General features: G+C 35.6%; 1 protein-coding gene across 1 annotated transcript in view; it reads right to left on the minus strand.

Moving 5' to 3' along the window:
• RSBN1 (round spermatid basic protein 1) overlaps positions 1-21,310 on the minus strand; it is a 42,669-nt gene that overhangs the window by 15,531 nt on the left and 5,828 nt on the right. The window contains 1 exon segment of the mRNA XM_060090294.1: positions 14,381-15,054. Coding sequence (XP_059946277.1) covers positions 14,381-15,054 — 674 coding nt within the window.

Consider the following 21,310-nt stretch of genomic DNA (forward strand, 5'->3'; position numbering starts at 1 on the left):
ATGCAAACACCTAGATAATTAATATGTGACATGAATAAACATAAAGCATCCTTTCCTATTTGGAAAGAGAAAGTAAACCTGAAGAGGAGAAACTGCTGAATTTATGTTTGCTGAGTCTAGAAATAATCAGCCGTTCAATTGTGGCCCAAAAAAAGGTAATAGTAGTAAAGCTGATTAACAGTATCTATCACTTGTATAAAATAATTTAACAAATGTTAATGTTTATGATGTATTTAAAAAACTAACCGCACAAGTTAGAAGATGGACAACATTTATGGACAGAAATGCAACATGTACCAACTGTGTGACACTAATGCCAAACAAGCAAATGACTAATTATCCCCAGTATCTACTCTACCCACCCCCCCTTTTTTTTTTAAGTAACAGAACTTCTTGGGCATATAGCTGCTTGGCAGCTAAGTGTGGTCTGTGACTAAATTCTGGCCAATGAAATGTTAGCACAAGTCACATACGCAATTTCTAGAGCATATGTAATTAAGTGGCTTGTTCTCCATTTCCTCTTTCTCTCTTCTGAGGGCCAAGTTCAACCATGCACACGACAACACCAAAGGAAATGGCAAAACTTATAGATAGAAGGAAAGGAGAATCCTAGATGACATCATGGAACAGAGCTGCTTACCTCTGGGCTTGTTACTTGAGAAAGAAACTTATTTTGTCCTAGCTACTGTATGTGCGATCTCTTTGTTACGGTGGTTTAGCCTATATCTTGTATACTTTGTACTAAGGGAGGCAATACTCCATATTGCACAGATGACATCTGGAGCATTATCTCCTGCTCCGGGCTAAAAAAAAAAAAAGTCTATTACAAGAGCACACCCGAAAGAGAACAATCAAGATGATTAGTGACTTGGAAACCATACAGATTGGAGGAAGAGTGATGAAATTAAAAATATTTCAAAAGTATTTGACTTGAAATGATTAAAGTGGGGACACAATAATCTTCAAATACTTGGAAGCTTATCACAGAAGAGTAGACTTATATAGCCTTAAATAAAGAACAAGAATTACAGGAAAGCTAGTATCATTCATTTCATAAAAGTTTACTGTATGTTATATGCAGACACTGTCCTAAACACAGATACAGCAAACCAGACCCATCCTTGGCCCCTGGAAATTTACAGTCTAGTAGAGAGAGGCATATACTAAACAAATATTTAATTATAAACTGTGACAAGTCTTCAGGCACTTGTAGGACACTATAAAAGAGAACATGGGATGCTGATCTAGGGGATAAACTGTTCCTCAAAGTAACACTGAATTAAAATCTGTAGAACAAGTTTAACGGAAATAAAATCCCTTAAGCATCACCCTTTCCAGGGTCTAGAAAAAAGCTAATGATGCTAAACACAGAAAACAAAAGAGAAAAATGAAGATGAGACTGAAGAAACAAGCTGTGGCTGGATTATGGAAAGCCTTGAAGACCACATTAAGAATTGGAGGAATCACTGAAGGATCTAAAGTAGTAAAAGGAAAGTTAATAGATTTGCCTTTGTTTTTTTAGGGGGGTGGGGGGCTTAGGGTTTGGTTTTGTTTTTGTTTTCTCAATGGGACACTGAAAGAGAAATGACTAGTTAGGAGGTTTCTGTAATATTCCAAATAAGAAACAACCAACTAACCTAATATCAGTGGAGGTGATTTTTTAAAGATTTGAAAAATAACCATAAGATAAAACTGTAAGGACTTGGAGAAAGTTAGATATGACAGAGAAGAGAAAGGAGTGTCAAGGATGTGTTGCAGGTTCTGCCCTTTGCAACCACATAGAGAAAGCACTCTTCCTACTGGAGGAGAGGACCAAGCTTGGGTGGGGAGGTGATATCTTCAGTTTGGGACATAATGAGCTTGAAGTATGTAGTAGGCGAAATAACGGCTCCCAAAGATATCCAGGTCTTAATCTCTAGAACCTGTGACTGTTATCTTATATGGCAAAAGGACTTTTCAGCTGTGAATAAATTAAGAATTTGGAGATGGCAAGATATCCTGGGTTATCCAGGTGAGCCCAAATGTAATCACAGTTGTCATATGGAAGCAGAGGGAGATTTCACCACAGAGAGGTGACTTGGTGATAGAAGCTGAGATTGTATTGATGCACTTTGAAGATCGAAGAAGGGACCACAAGCCAGGAAATACAGATGGCCACTAGAAGTGGGGGGGGCCCAAAACAAACAAACAAAAACCCCACAAAACAAAACAAACAAACAAAAAGATTCTCCTTCAGAGCCTTCAGAACTGTAAGAGACTAAATTTTTGTTGTTTTAAGGTACTATGTTTGTGGTAATTTGCTGAAATCAGAAGAGATGGGTACTGAGGATACAAATCCTAGTCATTGTCAGTAATTGGAACTTTAGTCTTAAAAGAGACCTGACTAGAGAAAATATGGAGTCCAAAGAACAGGGGTCTTAGAAAGCTCCAAATTATAAAAAAAAAAAAAAGGGGGAAAGAAAAGTTGACAAAAAACAATGTAAAGGAGTTGTTAAGTGGTCAGAGAGGTTCGAAGAAAACCAAGAGAGCACAGTATCATGAAAGTCAAAGTAAGAAAATACTTCAGGAGGAATTTGGTCAAAATGCTGCTGAGACTTCTAGTAAGATGAAGATATAAAATGCTCACTGGTGACCTTAGCAAGAGATGTTTCAGAGAAATTATAAGGGCAGAAACCAAACTGATGTGGAGATATGAGAAAATGGAGACAGCAAGTGTAGACAATTCTTTCAAGAAGTTTGGCTATGAAAGTAAGAAGAGTTTGTAGTTAGAGGGGGAAATAGGATCAAGGGAGAATTAAGATGGAAAGACTGAGCAACCCTCCATAGGTTGTATAAGCTTTCACCAGCAATATAAGAAAGTACGTATTGCCCCATAACCCCATTAACGGGATGTTATAAAATTTTTGGAGTTTTACAAATAAGTAAAAACTGGCATCTTAGTAGTTTTAATTTCATTTTCTTAGGAATGAAGTTGTATATCTTTTCAGCTAAGAGGATTAAAGGGCCATTTGTGTTTCTTTTTCTGTGAAATGTCCATTTACAATGCTTGCTTATTTTTATACTGTGTTGCTAGTATTTCTCTTATCTATTTCTAGAGCTCTTTACAGTTTAGGAAGGTTAATTCTCTGTTGGTGACATGAATTTGTCTTTTGACCTTGTTTACAGTGATTTTTGTTTTTGTTTTGGTCATAGTTAGAAAGACCTTTGCCACTTAAAAGTTGTAAAAGAATTCTTTCATGTTTTCTTATATTTATGTCTCCATTTTCTACATTTAAATCTTTGATCCCATTTGGAATTTACTGTGGTATACAGTGATATGAATACTAAGATAAATTCTAGATATCCTGATGTCCCAACACTACCTTCTCTTGCCACCAATGATCTGAGATGCTATCATTTTTATATATCACATGCCTATATGTATTTGGGTCTATTTCTGGACTTTCCTGCTTCACTGAACAATGTTCATAAATTAGTATACACTTATTTAATAATTAAATCTTTAGAATGTATTGGTATCTGATAGGGCACTCCTCCATCATTACTTTTCTTTTTCAAAGTTTTCCTGGCTGTTCTTGTCTGTTTATTTTTTCATATAAACTTCCAAGTCAGGTGACTGTCCCAGAACAAAACAACTATTGGTATTTTTTTTTTTTTTTTTTTTTTTTTTTTTTTTGCTGTACGCGGGCCTCTCACCGCTGTGGCCTCTCCCGTTGCGGAGCACAGGCTCCGGACACACAGGCCCCGCGGCCATGGCTCGCGGGCCCAGCCGCTCCGCGGCACGTGGGATCCTCCGGGATCGGGGCACGAACCCGCGTCCCCTGCATCGGCAGGCGGACTCCCAACCACTGCGCCACCAGGGAGGCCCAACTATTGGTATTTTTATTGGGATTATGTTCAATTTATAATTTAGGGGAAATCGTCATTTTGATGTTGGTTCTTCTTAGTCCAAGAATGTGCTATATCTTTCCATTTATGTCTTCTCTTGTGTGATGTTTTAATGCTAATGCAAAGAGTTTGGTAAAGGTGAAGAAGACTGCTAGTTAAACAAGGCAGATGGAACATATGATTTATTTATATTCCTTATCAAAACCCCACTGAAGTGAGAGTAAAATAGAAAGGCTATAAATTCCAGAAGCTCAAATAGAACAGAAGCAAAAATGATAGATACAAACTATCAAAACATTTTTTGAAGGTTAAAAAAACGTACAGGGGAATTAGCAGACGGAGAACTTTGAACACTGAGTACCTGTATAGAAGATACCCAAAAAGCAAGTTTGTGCTACAAAATCATGGAAAGGCTAAGTATCACAGAAGGTGGGGAACCAGGCATAGAACTAAAACAAAGGAGATGGGTTTGAAATCTGTTTAAGAGTCAGTCAGACCCCTCCACTTACTTACCTTCCACCTCCCCCTCCTATACTCCTTCTTATCCTCCCTATTTTGTGGAGGAAGTTAACCAGAAGACTATAGAAACAGAAATACCAGGCACAAGTATGGAAGAGACCCAGTATACTGAAAAGAGGGAATTAAAATTCCATATATTTTAACGATGAAATCACCTACCTACTTTCATAGTTCAGCTCCAAGAATTCTAGCAGACAAGGATATAAGCTACTCTGTTCCTCTGGCAAAAATGTGGTAGATTCTCAGCTGTAAAAATTAAAAGCCCCAAAGAAAAGACCTCTAAATGCTGATATTGGGAGCTTTTCTACAATGATATGGCCAGATTCCCTACCCAGTCATCAAATGATAAGTCCTATAAGTCCTACAGAGTTTCTCATCAGTTTTGTACTGACTCATATTTAAATATAAACAGATCACCAGATGTTTGAAGAAAATAACTAACATAAACAGAAGATTAAGACAAGCAAAAATGAACTTGATGAAACAGAGACACCTTAGAGCATAAAAGAAAATTTCAAAACAAGTATAATTAATATCATCAGACAGATCAAAGAAGACATTGCACCCATGAAATAAAAACAGGAAAGTTATTTTTTTAATGAAAAAAACAAAAAATAAGAACAAGCTCTTAAATTCAAAGTATTACAGCTGAAATAAATCAACAGGAGAAGAAGATAGTAAAATCTCCCCAGAAAGTAGAATAAAAAGACAAAGAAAAATAAAAGGAACGATAAGAAAATTAAAGGTTTAGCCAGGAGGCCTAACACCCAACTGAAAAGTTTTAGAAGAAGAAGACAGGAAAACTGAGGTAAGGAAACTAACAAAGAAATAATAGAAAATTTACCCAAACGGAAGGATATGCATTCCCACGTTGAAAAAACCTAAACGTTCAACAGAGTGAATTAAAAAAAAGACTCATTCCAATGAGATCTGAAAAAATCACAGAGGTTGCAGGTAGCTTTCAACTACACTGGTGATGCTTCATGCCTTGGGCCAGGTGGTAAGAACACAGGTGCTTGTTATTATTCTTTACCCCTCTTTACATGTCTGAAATATTTCATAAATTAAAAATCAAAAAACAACAAAAAAAAGACCCATCTAAAGACACATTATTCTCAGTGTTTTGAAATTTTATAGGAAAGAGATTTTGAAACTTCCAAAGAGAAAAAAAACAGGACAACTTGACACTGGATTTCTCCGTAGCAACACTAGAAGCTTAAATAAAGACAGTGGAGTAACACCTTTATAAATCTGCAGAAAAATGACCTCCAACCTAGAATTCCACACCTATCTGAACGACCAATCAAATGTAATGGTAGAAGAAAGTCTTTTCAGACATGTGGGGTCTCATTTGAGTCACTGAAATGAGGCAACAGAATAGTCATGGAATCCCAGAAGAGGAGAAAAAGGCAAACAGAAATCCCAGGATATACATGTATAGGATACGTGGGATATATACAAGATATATCAATACATCTCAGGATAGACCTCTAAAAATATTCTTACTTCAACGCAGTAATATTACAAAACTGTAAACATGTTAACTGTCCAAATACAGGAGAATAAAGTGATATAGTCAAACAACAAAAAAAATATAGTGGTTAAAATGAATGAACTAACTAGAATTACATGTATCAACATAATTCTCAAAGCAATGTTGAACCAAAGCAATCTGTAGAATGATACATGCAGTATACTATTATAAAGTTTTATTATATTATTATTATTTTATTATATTATTATATATAATTATATTATATATAATTATATTATATTATTTATATTATTATTATATTATTATTATTTTATTATATTAAACTTTTATTAAAGTTTTATTATAACAAAATTGTTATATATAGTTTATACATTCATACATGCATAGCAAACTATTAGAAGATATACAGAAATGATAAACCTCATATTCAGGATAAAGACTAACTTCTGGGGAGAAAAAAAACATTCTTTTAATAAAAATAAAGGAAACATATAAAGCAGGAATTGACTTAAAATCATGTGCAATTTTCTTTGTATGGGAATGGAAGGGGTAAAGATTGGATGAGGGTGAGTTAAGGTCCTAAGCAAATGGGTATAGAGTTTCTGTTTGGGATGATGGAAAAGTCCTAGAAATGGATAGTCATGATGGTTGCACAACACTGCAAAAGTACTTAATGCCAGTGAATACTTTGAAATAGTTAAAGAGTAAATTTCATGCTATGTATACTTTGTGACAATTTTTTAAAAATCCTAAACAGGGTGAGGGATAGAATCCAGAACAGAGGCAGAAGGATTAACTTCTGAGGAGGTGAAATAGCTTCTCTACTGTAACAGGAGCGAATGCAGAAAAGATGTATACAGATAAAAAGTCTGAACAATCATCATGAAGAAAAGGCAAGCAAGTTGACCAAAGAAAAGAAGTTTCCTACACAATGTTGAGGGCCCACTGGAGGCCTTATGAAATGTTATGAAGAGACAAGCTCCTGAATAAATATCAATCCAAAACTGATTTTCAAAAACACTTGCACTAGGTAGAAGTTAGACAAGATTATCTCCAAAAGCCCTTGGCTTATGATTCTATGAAATTCTAAGAGGATTGTATCTACTGGTCAAATGAAGGGAATGTGAGTATTGGTAGATGGCATACAGCTTAAAACAGTGTTTCTTAAACTTGCCTGATCATAGGAATTGAATCACTTGAGGTATTCACCTCAGGCTTCACTCCAGACTTAATGACTCAAAATTTCCAGGAATGGAACCTGAGATTCTGAATATGTGTTTGGAACTAGCAACCCCAGATTATTCTTAGGATCTGGCATATTTGAGAAACTCTGGCCTGGAAATGGCACTGAAAGCAAAAACAAATTGAGTTCTACCACTTCCCAAAGAATGTGTTGGGGGCACAGTGGAGGAAGAAGTAAGTGTAATGAGGACTGGAGGGAGGTAAGTAGACAGCAAAAAACAAAAAAAGTAAGGCTGCTGTGGAAGCAAGAGACATAATGCCAAACAGGGAAAACTCAGTCTTGAGTAAAATCAGAAGGTACAGTGGGTAGGGGAGGACAATTTGTACATAGGGGGATAATGACTATAAGAAAATAGTCGTTAGCTTTGCATGCGTTAAATTTTTAAATTCATTTATAATATCTATAAAAGTTTAAAAATTGAATATATATATTGTTCTGTGTCCATACATACGTAGTCCTTTAGATTAGAAACTCAACTTTACAAAGTTATCCTGTAACAACTGCTGAGTGTTAAATAAGCTCAGCTGTGCTCCCAATAATACACCTTTTAATAAGGATAGCCATAAATCAGTTAAGATAGCCACTTTGCTCACAATTGAAAAAACTTGGAATCAACCAACATGTCCTTTAGTAAGTGAATGGATAAACTGTGGTACATCCAGACAATGAGATATTATTCAGCCCTAAAAAGAAATGAGCTATCAAGCCATGAAAAGACATGGAGGAACCTTAAATGTATATTACTAAGTGGAAGAAACCAATCTGCAAAGGCTACATATTATATGATTCCAACTATATGACATTCTTTTAGAGTTGAAACAATGGAGACACTAAAAACATCCGTGGTTGCCAAGGGTTGGGAGAAGGGGAAGAATTAGGCAGAGCACAGAGGATTTTTAGGGCAGTGAAAATACTCTTTATGTTAGCATAATGATGGACACATTATCACTATACGTTAGTCCAAACCCATAGATTGTACAATACCAAGAGTGAATTGTAATGTAAACTATGAACTTTGGGTGATTACGATGTGTTGGTGTAGGCTCAGCAACTGTAAAGTATGTACCACTCTGGCTGGGGGTATGTTGATAGTGGGAGGAGCTATGCATATGTGGGAGCAGGGAGTATATGGGAAATCTCCATACCTTCCTCTCAATTTTGCAGTGAACCAAAAACTGCTCTAGAAAACAAACAAACAAAACTTCTTTTTAAAAAAGAAAAACTTAGAAGAACACCAGGCTAGAAATACACAATATGGAAAAACCCTGGAGGAGGAGTGGCAGGTGCGGGGGGTGGGGGGTTAGTAATTATTGCACAGAACTCATGTTTCAGGAAGAAGGCTTTTCGGGCTGATTGTTTAAAAAACAGAAAGGAAAAAGCTAGCCAGCAATCGTCCTAACCTTGTGACCTATGAACAGAAAGACATTCCCACTTCAAGAATATAGCAGTGTGAGTCAAAATGAGTTTATTATAAGCTGTACTTAAAATGAGAAATAAAAACCCAGAACCTACCATTTTTATGCTGCTTTATAAAGTCAGCTACCTAAAATAATTATTTATCCTTTTATGTAACACACTGATGTGTAGTTCCTTAAGAGTTTCAAAGCTATATACCAAGCTACAAAGCATCTACTAGTTCTACTCTCTTAATTAGTAGTAGCAGTACATTATAACATGTTAATTATGTTACTCAAAGATGGGAAACACCTAATAAGCCCGTTTTAAGTCTTACCACAAAACACAATGAAGAAATAACATTTGCTGATTTTCTCTGGAACAGTAGACATTACCATTTTATAGCAGTAACAGTAACAGTTGTAAGAACCTCTACTACTACATGAAGTTAAAAGAGTATGATTCTCAGTAAAAGATTTCAATATTATACATATGGAGAAATTTTTTTTTAAAAAAAGCAGAACTTAAAATACGCACATCTGCCAGATAAAGAGAACAAAATCCTATTATGCTAGACATATTTGTAAAATCAATTCCCTCCCTCCCCTACCACATACCCTTCATCTTCATATACAACCTTCAATTACTTAAGATACTATAAGGTGAAAACAGTCTCAGATGGTGATACTTAAAACAACTCCCCATTTAACTTTACATATATTTTAGTGTTGTTTGTTGCTTCTATTTGCAATTCATGTATAGAATCTAACACTTATAGCCTTGCTGATTCTTGGACCAGCACATCAATGTCATCTGGGAGCTTGTTAGAAATGCAGACTCTAAAGCCCCAATCCAGACCTATAAAATCAAAATGTGCATTTTATAGGCACATTAAAATTTGCTAAACCCTCAACTACAGGATTAAACACCATTCAGAGACAGAAGAAAAAACAATTCCTCTTTGAAGATCTGCCACTATTTAACCTTGGGAAAGGTCAACCAAAATGTCACCTTCCTCATCTATAAAACAAAGGCTTGGAAATGGCCCCCACTTGCTCTAAAATCCTTTTAGTCCATAAAATGACCAGAAGAATATCTGAATTTTCAATCCATTTATCAGCTGCCACAGGATTTTCATAAGGAGGAGAGCTAAGGATTGCATACTTATTGCAGAACTATCACACTTCAAAGTTGAAAACCATTAAAAAAATTTTTCAAGTAGCCAATAATTACAAGATATAACAGCTAAGCAAAAAAAAAAAAAATTTCTAAGTGAACACTAATTTTTCTCTATTAACTGACCAAAAGATTCCACAAACACTTAAAACTTTGTGGTCAAAATTGTTATTAACCAATGACTATTTAAAACTTAATTAGACCTGAATAATCCTACAGAATTATAAAAATACCATACTGTATCAATACATATGTAGTCCTTTAGATTGGAAACTCAACTTTACAAAGTTATCCTGTATCAACTGCTGAGAGAAGTAATCAAATGTGAGGATCAGCTTGGTGCTTCAATTGCTATTTATCATGAACTTACCTCTTTTGGTGTTAAAACAATTGAGTTTTATAGAACAGTAAAAGAAAAAAAAAACCACCTCTGGGCATCCTAGCTTTGTTACTACAATAATTTAAAAATATAAAAGTAACAGAAGCTGTAATTTTTCTTGCACAAAACAAATTTACATTTTACGAGATAGAACAGGTGAGTTCTCAAGTAGTACTTCTCAAACCTTAACATGCATATGAATCACCTGAGGAGCTTGTTAAACTGCAAATTCTGATTCAGAAGATCTGGGTAGGGGTCTGAGAGTCTGCATTTCTAGTAAGCTCCCTGGTGATATCAAATTTATTCAGAGAGCAAGTAGCAAGCTTCTAAAAAAAAAAGCATAATTTACAGTATTTAGATGGTCATTGTTTGCAAAGCACTGGTCTTGATAATGTGTCCAATTAAATTCCTAATTAAGCAACCTAACACTTTTCTGTCCTTATCTTAATTGACCCCTAATATGGACATGATATTTAAGCCCTCCATCATTCTTAATATCTAGAAAACTTATACTGTAACCTTCCTTCTACCTCTCTTTCTTTTTGATCTCTTCCCATGCTCCTCATACATGTGGGTGCATCACAGAATTCCATTCATAGCTTCATCTCTTCCATTTCTAACGCTGTCCCTGGACCACCTATGTGCTAATGGTCCAACTTCTGCATCTCCGGCCTAGATGTCTCCCAGTCTTAGATCCATTTACTCAACTACCTAACAGACATTTCTGTTAGTCTTCACAAGTACCTCAACATAAAATATCTCAAACTGAACTCATCAATACCTTACACCCCTAGAAACCAACTTTTTCAACCCTGTATTGACTTTGTGACCAGCACCACTATCCACCCATTTGTCCAAACCACATTTTTTTAAGACTCCATCCTTCTCCCTCATCAAGTGCAATTAATCCCATGTTCTAATTATTTCTCAAATTTCATTTCTTCCTAATGTCAATATCAGTCTGGACATGGATCATTTCCGATCTAGTAACCACAGTAATTGGTTTAACCAGTCTTCTTGCTTCCAATCTCCTTTTCCTCCTCAATTCCACCCTTCAGACTACTGTGTAATCTTTGCAAACATAACTTGATAGCTCTTCCCTATTAAAATTCACCAATGATTCCCAATTACCTTTGGGAAAAATAACTTTTTTTAGCACATCATACAAAGCTCTTCACAATTCTGATTTTGTCTATCTCTCCAGTGTTAACTCCCCTTAACAGTCAGCATGTACTCTTGCCATGTCAAGCTATTTGCAGCTCCTTGAAAGTGCCACATTCTCTAATGACTCCATGTGTTTGCACAGGCCATTTATTCGCTTTGCTTAAAATACCCTTATTATGCTAAGTAATCTTCTTTCAAGACTCTACTCAGGCATCACAATCTTTAAAATGCCTTTTCCAATCACTTCAAGTCTGAGTTAGGTAACACCACAAACTGTGCTCCCTCTATTATAGGGTTTTGCCTATATATACCTCTATTCTAGTATTTATCAAACTATATTATAATTGCTGGTTTATTCATCTCTTCCACTAGATTGAGCTCATCAATTAGTCCTTTTAAGAACAGACTGTGCAGTACATGGTAGGTTCTCAATATATGTTTGCTGAATAAACTGTCTTGAACTATAGTCATGAATAATTATCATGGTTACATATTTAAACTATAAATAACTTCTATTAACTGTGTCTATAAGGTAATAAACTTACCTCGCTTTATTTATAGGCTTAACAGAACTTCATGAGACTTCACAAAACACAGAATTCCTAATGTATTCACTTAATTCCCAACAATCTAAAGTTATTTGTGAAAAATATTAGAATAGCTTTCTGAATATTGTGTTAAACTGAGATATTTTAATTTCACTGACCAGAATGTTTAGACAAATAAAACACCAGTCTCTTCTCCAATGTTTAGAAAAATAAAAGCACTAGTCTCATATTCCAATGAGGGAAGGAGTATGGTAAAACGATGTATCAAATTGTTCAGGTGGCTTAGGTTTGCATACTGTTTCTTTTTTTGGGGGGGCGGGGGTGTACCCCACGGCTTGTGGGATCTTAGTTCCCCAACCACGGACTGAACCCAGGCCCTTGGCAGTGAAAGCTCTGAGTCCTAACCACCGGACCACCAGGGAATTCCCTATTTCTATATACTAGCTACATGACCCTGTATAACAATGAACATCTCCAAGCCTCAGTTTCTTCAATGGAAAACAGATAAAATTGCTTGCCTACCCCACAGATTATTTCAAATATTAAGATATGAATATGAAAGCATTTCTATAAACCATGAAGTGCTAAACAAATCTGAACTACTGTATTAGCTTCCATCCCAACATATGCCGAAGATTTTAGTTGCAAAATAGTTTCATGGGCTACGACAACCTCCCATACGCACCCCGTATGTCTCTCCAATGACTGAAAATTCATAAATAAAATTAAGTTACAGGATCACCAGAGCACAAGACTTACTTAATAGTCCTCAATATTCTTATGTGGTTGAAGTAATTAATGATATCTAACTTAATAATAAACTGATATGTTCTTAAAAAGTGGTTATTTTATAAATCTCAAGGTAAATCTCAAGGTAAGTTGTTGGTACAGTCATTTAAATTTCAGCTCCATTAAAAAAATTAATTGGAGGACAAAAATCAGCAGGGAATATTTAGAGATATTTTCTTCTATTAACTATTTAGACTGTCTATTGATATACAAGCTTGATCCTCTAGAGACTAACTAATATGAAAGTTAAAAAGTCACCATTACAAAACCAAGACTTTCTTTCCCCCCAAGTTTCTGGCTTATTTCTCAGATATGCTTGCTGGTCTATCAATTAGAAGAGAAAATTTGCTGCATTTTTCTAAACTAAAAAAATGATAGAGCACATTAATTCTGCTCTCAGCAATATCTTTCTTTGTTAAATAGGGACTTAGGAGGATTATGGACTATATTAAAAGAACTGTTTTCAGTCCCTTTTCCAATATTTATAAAAATAGGATTCCTTAACTTTCAAAGGGCAAAACTCCTTTAAAAAAAAAAAAAAGAAAAAACAAAATCTACTACAAAAGTCAGCACTTCGGTACCTGATTGTGGTAACAAGGCCAAAATCCAAGACGAAGCCCTTTATTGCACATCGTGTTCCAACATCTTGGGCAGCCCCATCTTGCGACCTCTCCAGATTGGCTGCTCCTGCTCTCTCTACTGCAGAGAGAACTTCAATTAGAGAAACTCTGAAGCTTGTAAATCTAAACTGGATACTCCCCTCATTGGAGGTAAGGATGGTAAGAATCACTAAAAAGATTCAAATTAGAGAAGGTTTCATATATATCTAAGTGGCTTGAGACCACTATAATGCAGGTAGCTGAGAGTCTTATTATGCAAGTCTATTTACCTAAAAAAAGAATCTTAAGGAAAAGAATGGCAGCAAATTATTAGATAACCTGAAAAAATAGGTTATATAATCATAAATCTCTAAAAAGGAAATATTCTCCACTAAACTTGTGTAGAATTTATATCTATAATACAAACTTATAGCTGACCATTCATGTTCATAATCCTTATGAGAAAAGTAAGCAAGAAAAAAACTAGGACACATTATCAACCACTTTTCATGCCCTAAAATAACTTCATTGAAAAAATGATTGGTTAAAAACCACTGGTTAGGAAGGAGAGGTTTCCCTGCTGACTTAAGCCTAGCTGCCCAAGCAAGGCTTTAGAAAATGTCTTCACCTAAAACAGTGCAAAGGCAGAAGGAGCAGAAGCTATGGCGGTCTTCCTAGTGACACTTCCAAGTCACATCAATGGGGTATGTTTCTGGGATAGACTGCCAACAAGTTACTGAAAGAAGAGAAACAAGAACAGCAAAAACCTGACAAATAAACAGGCCAATGCCCTCATGTGTCTTATTATGACATAAAAGGTAAGTCTTAACTAAAGTTACCTTGAGGCTATCAGATCGAAATCACATCCTCCATACTAACATTATTCAATTTGTGAAAAACTGAATTGGTTTTCAAGCTGATTTTCCACAAAAATTTGTTCCACAAAAAATGACATAAAACATGTATAAAACATTTCTTAGACCAAGCAAGTAACAAGCCACATCCCAAAGAACTTCAGGAATTAAGATTTTTCAATCAGAGTTATAAAAAAACAATTTTAACCACTTTTACCACAATGAATTTTAATCAAGTGTTCTGGTATGTGCTATGCAACAGAATGAAGTTAATATTTTTGAGATACTGTAACCTGTTTTACTAAATAATTTAACAATGATTTTACCTTACCTGAGTGTGAAAATTTGAAATGGTGGTTGTTTCAATATCTTTCTTGCCCAGAATTTCCATTTTCACTGGAGTGTTGGGGAAATTAAAAGCAAAGTAGTCCAAGAAGTCTGGGAGATAAGCGGCCGCTCCATGCACTATTGCTAAAGCATAGTAAGCAGCATTTTTCTCGTTTTCACTGAACGTCAAAGCAAGAAACTCCTCAGAAAATCTCTCCATCTCCATTGGAGACAAAAATGAGAGTTCATCCATGTAAGCATGAAGGACAAGAGCACCACCATTGGACTGGTGTTCCTCATGAATAAAGTTGCTAAATTTAGTACCTGTTTTTAAGAAATTTCTACGAATAGAATGTTCCTGGTGAGTCATAAAAGGTGTTTGTACTCCCTGGGGTACCCGATATTCTTGCATGCCCAAATTTAATCGACACAGCTGTTCATCTTTCAGATACCTGAAGGACTCCTTATTAACTCCTGAAGTGCTATTTATTTGTCCTTGGGTGAGGATTTCCTTACTGATGCGGGTCAGGCCAGCACAGATGGTTTGTACTTCCTTATTGTACATTTTAAGGCGTCTTCCTCGCATATCTTCTCGGTGTTTCTTTTTCTTTTTCTTCTTTATTTTCTTCAAGACAAAATCATCAGCTCTCTGGGTTTTACCATTTTCATCTGGTGTTTCTGGCCACAATAATTAAAAAGAAGTTAGTTGCTAGGCCTAATGTCAACATACAAGCTTCTTAAGGTATGCAATCTCAAATTAAATAGCCTATTCTCAGTTTCTCTGAATTTGCCACTATAATTTACATGTTTATAAAATGAATGAGACAAAGATCTTAAAATACAAAAATATTCTGGATTGAAAATTATGCTAAAAAGTAGGTAATGCAAAGGTAAGCATATAACTTAATATGACTTACAATCAAAACTAAAGATAATATCCAAATAATTTCACATATGCCATACTGTATGGAATATCTGTTCAGGAACCACTGTAAAATCTAAATTAAAGCTCGCCATATTTTGCTGTTTGTCTACAAGTTACTATGATATATACAGGCGAATCAAAGACAAATTAAGCTGTTAAGACACCATTTTGCCTAACAAATTGGCAAGATTTGGGGTGGGAGGGAATTCTTATACACTGTTGCTAGAAGTATAAACTGGTACAACCTTCATGGAGGGCAATTTGGTACCCCCAAAATGAATATACACCAAAGCCTTGGAAATACTTATAATTCTTGGTCCCCTAAATTCCACCCCCAAGTAAAAATTACCCAAGAAAATAACTAAGAAAAGATAACAAAGATATCCACGACAGTGTTATTTAGGGAATCCCCTAAATGACTAAAAACAGAATATGGATTAAACTCTGGTACTTACATACTGATAAAATACTACCCAGCCAGTCTAAATTATATTATAGGTAAAAAGAACTGACAAATTACAAGGTTATGAAATGTTTACATTGTCACGCTTCCAGAAAGCCTTCTCAAACAACTCTTTCCCACCCAATTTGGATAGCTACTCCTACTACGTGCTTCCTTAATACTGTACTTCCCCTATTACAGCACTTAACACATTAATTTTCCACCTTTCCTCTAGACTGTAAGCAATCTAAGGTCAGAGATATATATCTTACCTTTCTTTCCAGAGTATCTAACATATGTATAATCTTATCTTATTTTTATAATATTAAATATTCATTCAAACATTTATTAAGTACCTACTATACGCCAGAGACACTGCTGAGCACTAGAGATACAGTGTTGACTGAGACAGATATGATCCCTACCCTCTTGGACCTTATAATCTAGTTGGACTTCAAAGGGAAAGTATCAGTATGCTACTCTAGATGCTGGGGAAGCTCTCTTTAGGAGATGACATTTAGGCTGAGTCCTAAATAATAAGACAAGCCAGGCATGTTTTCTAGGGAAAAATATTCTAGAGAGAAGCAAAGGACCTAAAGACAAAAACGTATGACTTATCTATATATATTTCGTATATACACAACACAGAAAACTATCTGGAAAAATATACACCAAGGTATTAATGCTAGTTATCTAGGCCGGTAGGATTATAAATGTCTAGCTTTCTTTTTTGCTTACCTATATTTTCTAATTTCTACAATAAACATACATTACTTTTATAATTTAAAATATTACTTTTAATTTTTAAAGGATTATCACAGATTGATAAACCCAAAATAGAATGGCATCTTTATTTACTAGTTGGGAAACAGTCCCAGCAAGAAATATTTAGGATTAGATAACAGGTATAGTCCTGACCAACCTTCAAGCTTGGTGTGATATTTATTGTATAGAATTTATCCACCCAAAAACAGTACTTCTGACATGATTCAAGTAATTCAGTGTTAAGACAGATACTCCAATTAATCCTATTACTACATCTGGGAAGAACAAGTTCAATAACTTTTACAGTAAAGAATTTACTTGGTATAATATGTAAATATATGACAAATTGCACCACTCAATACAAAATCATTCCAAGTCACCAGATACTACAGAAGTTAAAAAACCTTCTAAGGAAAATATTTAAATGTACAAGTCAGACTTTGAAGTGAGTGTACAGATACCAAATGACTTTCATTCTGTTTAATATTTGATTTTAAACAACAAAAAGAAAGCCCTTCATTTGCAAGCATCACTTATAGGTAAACTGAAACCATATACCAAAATATAATGAAATTAGATTGTTTAAAGTGGCAAGAGAAAAAGCAATCTTTTATTTTATATGTAACTAAATCTTTGAGAATTCTTAAAATACGTAGTAACAGTAATTTGTATTTCTTACCAGATAAAATTAATCTAAATACTTTTCCCATATATCAAATCAGTAATTTGGGCAATTCTCCCAAGCAACTAAATGTTAATGCCATTAAATATAAAGGTTAGACCAATTTTTAAATAGTCATCTAATTTCCCTCTGCTAAATGTTTTGGCAATTTCACAGGGGAAAAAAAAAAAAAGCAAAGAAAAAGAAAGAGATAAAGAAAAAGAAAAAATACCTATGAATAGATAGGTTATTTTAAGCTTCAGAGGAGGTATTTGGTATGCAGAAGATGAATTGTGACCTAGATCTGCCACTGAAATTAACACCAAGAAGGAGCTGCCTTGATTGTAACACATTTTCTATACTACTATCAGCTTACCAATGGTATTTCTATCACGGCCAAGGCTCTGTGGGTTTCATTCCAAAACTCATTTATATGAGAACCATTTAATTAGTCTAACACAACCCATCTCAAAAAAAATACTGCACAAGGAAACGAAAAGGGCCTTAAATTGATTGTAATCTCATATTTCAACATAAAAGTCTAAAATATGAAATAAATTTCAATCTCCTCACTAACCCTATTTTTCAAATTTTGATTCTTATCTAAGGCTGAGATAAAGCTTGCTTTTGTTTATACAGAAATTTGAGACTACATGTATCACACTAGCTAATGAATTTCCATGAATAAACAAAATTTATTTTTGAATTATTGTGATGGCAACTAATTGAGAATGGCATACATACACAAAGTTGTTAAAGGTTATTACAGTAAGTTAGTCACCGTTGCTTTAGGAGAATGATACTGGGGTTGTCTTTCCTAGCATTAAAAATGTTATTTAGGGCTTCCCTGGTGGCGCAGTGGTTGAGAGCCCGCCTGCCGATGCAGGGGACACGGGTTCGTGCCCCGGTCCGGGAGGATCCCACATGCCGCAGAGCGGCTGGGCCCGTGAGCCATGGCCGCTGGGCCTGCGCGTCCGGAGCCTGTGCTCCGCAGTGGGAGAGGCCACAGCAGTGAGAGGCCCACGTACCGCAAAAAAAAAAAAAAAAAAAAAAGTTATTTAAAAGAAAGTCTTTGCAATAAATATTTCAAATCAGTGTTGTATACCTTAAACTTACATAATGTTGTATGTCAATTATATATCAATTTTTTTTAAAAAGCAATGTCTAAAGTCTTCACAATCTTTCCATTTCTGGTAGAGTATTTCTAGCTTTCCAGAGAATGTATTCAGGAAGTAATATTTTGAGTATTTCCCTACAGTGCAGAAGTGAGTGTTTATGGACATCAGTTCTTTTATAGAAAAAGAGCCAAGATACACTGTATCTGTCATTAAGGAAAGCTTTCACATATCAAACTGTGAAATTAAATATAAAGAGAAGTATGTACCTCTACAGAGGAAGATACAAACATTTGAGAGATAAATTGCTGGCTGTCTTTAAAAAGGTCATTATAGGGCTTCCCTGGTGGTGCAGTGGTTGAGAGTCTGCCTGCGGATGCAGGGCACACGGGTTCGTGCCCCGGTCCGGGAAGATCCCACACGCCGCAGAGCAGCTGGGCCCGTGAGCCATGGCCGCTGAGTCTGCGCATCTGGAGCCTGTACTCCGCAACGGGAGAGGCCACAACAGTGAGAGGCCCGTGTACCGCAAAAAAAAAAAGTCATTATAACTATAGATTAATACATGACACTATCAATAAAATCCTCATATGTGCTAATACCATTAATATTATCAGCTATTAAATAGTACCATTTATTTAACATCACTATTGAAAGCTTTCATTAATGCAAAAAAAAATTACCTTTCCACATTACAAAACTTAAGTTCATTAACACCATTCTTATGCTTGAATTACAGCTTAGAACTGAAAAATACTAAATATTCTCAATTCCTAAAAATCATGGTGGATAAGCAAAAGCAAAACAATTATAATTTTTTATATTTTATTAATCATAATAAAGAATAAAGGCTAAAGTTTTATTTTCTGAAAGTAAATTCTTTTTGGTCTTGTTAAAAGTTCTTCCAGCTCCACATAAAATCCTGACTAAAAAGGAAAAACAAAAAACTGCAGATCTGGAAGCCATCATTTTAGTAAATCACTGTACAGTTACAACACTGCCTTACTTTACCTGCCACCCCTCTAATTATGGTGTTTAAGAGTGACTGGCTAGATTTGAATCCCTGTCCTACCAGTTCCTAGCAGTATTACCTTTTGCAAGTTAATTTCTTTGTACCTTGTTTCTCATTAGTAAAATGGGGGAAAACAACAGCACCTCCTCATAAAATCAGTGTGTAGAGTACATGAAACAAAGCATATAAGTATTTAGAATAGTCCCGGAACATGACAAATACTCAACACATGTTAACTGCTATTATTACTGCAAAAAGTTTAACTGTAGAGGCAGTAGAGTGTGTTATTGAAGAGCAGATGCTTTTACAGTTAGACACACCCAGGTTAATGTCCCAGCTCCACTACTCACTAAGACATCTGGGCAAGCTCATAAATCTCCTTAAACTTTTACCATCTAAAATGTTATTAATGCTAGTATCTATTTCAGAGTTATTGTAAGAATTAAATGAGAGAATGAATATAAAGCCCTCATCTCAGTATTTGACACACAATTAAGTCCTCCCTCACCATTTTTATCATTTTCATAATAATAATATTTGATAACATTCCTTGAAATAATTGGCAATAATTCTGGGATATCAAAACTAGAGCTAGAGGGACTTCCCTGGTGGTCCAGTGGTTAAGAATCTGCCTTCCAGGGACTTCCCTGGTGGTGCAGTGGTTAACAATCCGCCTGCCAATGCAGGGGACACGGGTTCAAGCCCTGGTCCAGGAAGATTCCACATGCCACAGAGCAACTAGGCCCGTGTGCCACAACTACTGAGCCTGTGCTCTAGAGCCCACAAGCCACAACTACTGAGCCCATGTGCCACAACTACTGAAGCCTGTGTGCCTAGAGCCCGTGCTCCGCAACAAGAAGCCACTGCAACGAGAAGCCCGCACACTGCAACGAAGAGTAGCCCCCACTCGCCGCAACTAGAGAAAGCCCACATGCAGCAACGAAGACCCAACGCAGCCAAAAATAAATTAATTAATTTTTTAAGAAAAAGGAAAAAGAAAAGAATCCGCCTTCCAATGCAGGGGACGCAGGTTCGATCCATCCCTGGTCGGGGAACTAAGATCCCATATGTCGCGGGGCAACTAAGCCCGCATGCCACAACTGGAGAGAAGCCCACACCCCGCAAGGAAGATCCCGTATGCTACAACTAACACCCGACGCAGCCAAATTAATTAATTAATTAAAAAAAAAAAACTAGAGCTAGAAATTATCAACCTAGAGTACAATGAGGTGGACCACAGAGAATCACATTAAAAGGGGAAAAATCTCTGAAAGAGGGAAGAAAACTATTATTCATCAAGTGTCTGCTAGGGATCATGTATGTTATCTCATTTTAATCTCCAAACAAACCAGTGAAGTAGATATATAAATCCTTTTTACGGAGAAGAAAATGGAGCTTGAAACAAGATATGTTACCTATATTAGGTCACAAAGGTAACAGGTGACAACCTAGATTCAAACTCTTACCTGACTCCAAAACTCTTCTTTCTGCCTTCTCTATCTACTCCCTTTAGATGATCAACTAAAATTATCTAATTACAACTAATGGACTTGAGGTGGCTTGGAAAAACCTCCAATAAATGGAGCATCACTACATTCAACAAATATTTTACTGAGTGCCCACAACATGATAATTCTACATAATCACAAAAATAGCATTATTTAGGTTATGCAAAAAATGTCCTTAAAGGCCTGTTTGCCTCTCTCTAGACAGGTAAAGTAAAATATCAGTCTCTGAAGGTGTTGCTCTGATAAATGAGATTATCTGTTTATCTCAGCTCTCTGTATAATCCCCCAATAATTCCCCACTCCTATCACTGAAAACAATAAACTATTTCTAAATTAAAATTCCTGCCAATAGCTTTTTGACATCACAGAAAATTTCAATTTGTTGTGTGACTTAGGGACACTTTCCCTGTGAGAGCAGTTGGGCAGTTGGTCAAAGATGAAAAATGTGAGAAAGGAAGGCTGACTCACTAGAGGATATAAAAGCAATCCTGTCATTTTAATGACAGTGG

The sequence above is a fragment of the Mesoplodon densirostris genome, chromosome 2 (assembly GCF_025265405.1).
Source record: "Mesoplodon densirostris isolate mMesDen1 chromosome 2, mMesDen1 primary haplotype, whole genome shotgun sequence".
Lineage (NCBI taxonomy): Eukaryota > Metazoa > Chordata > Mammalia > Artiodactyla > Ziphiidae > Mesoplodon > Mesoplodon densirostris.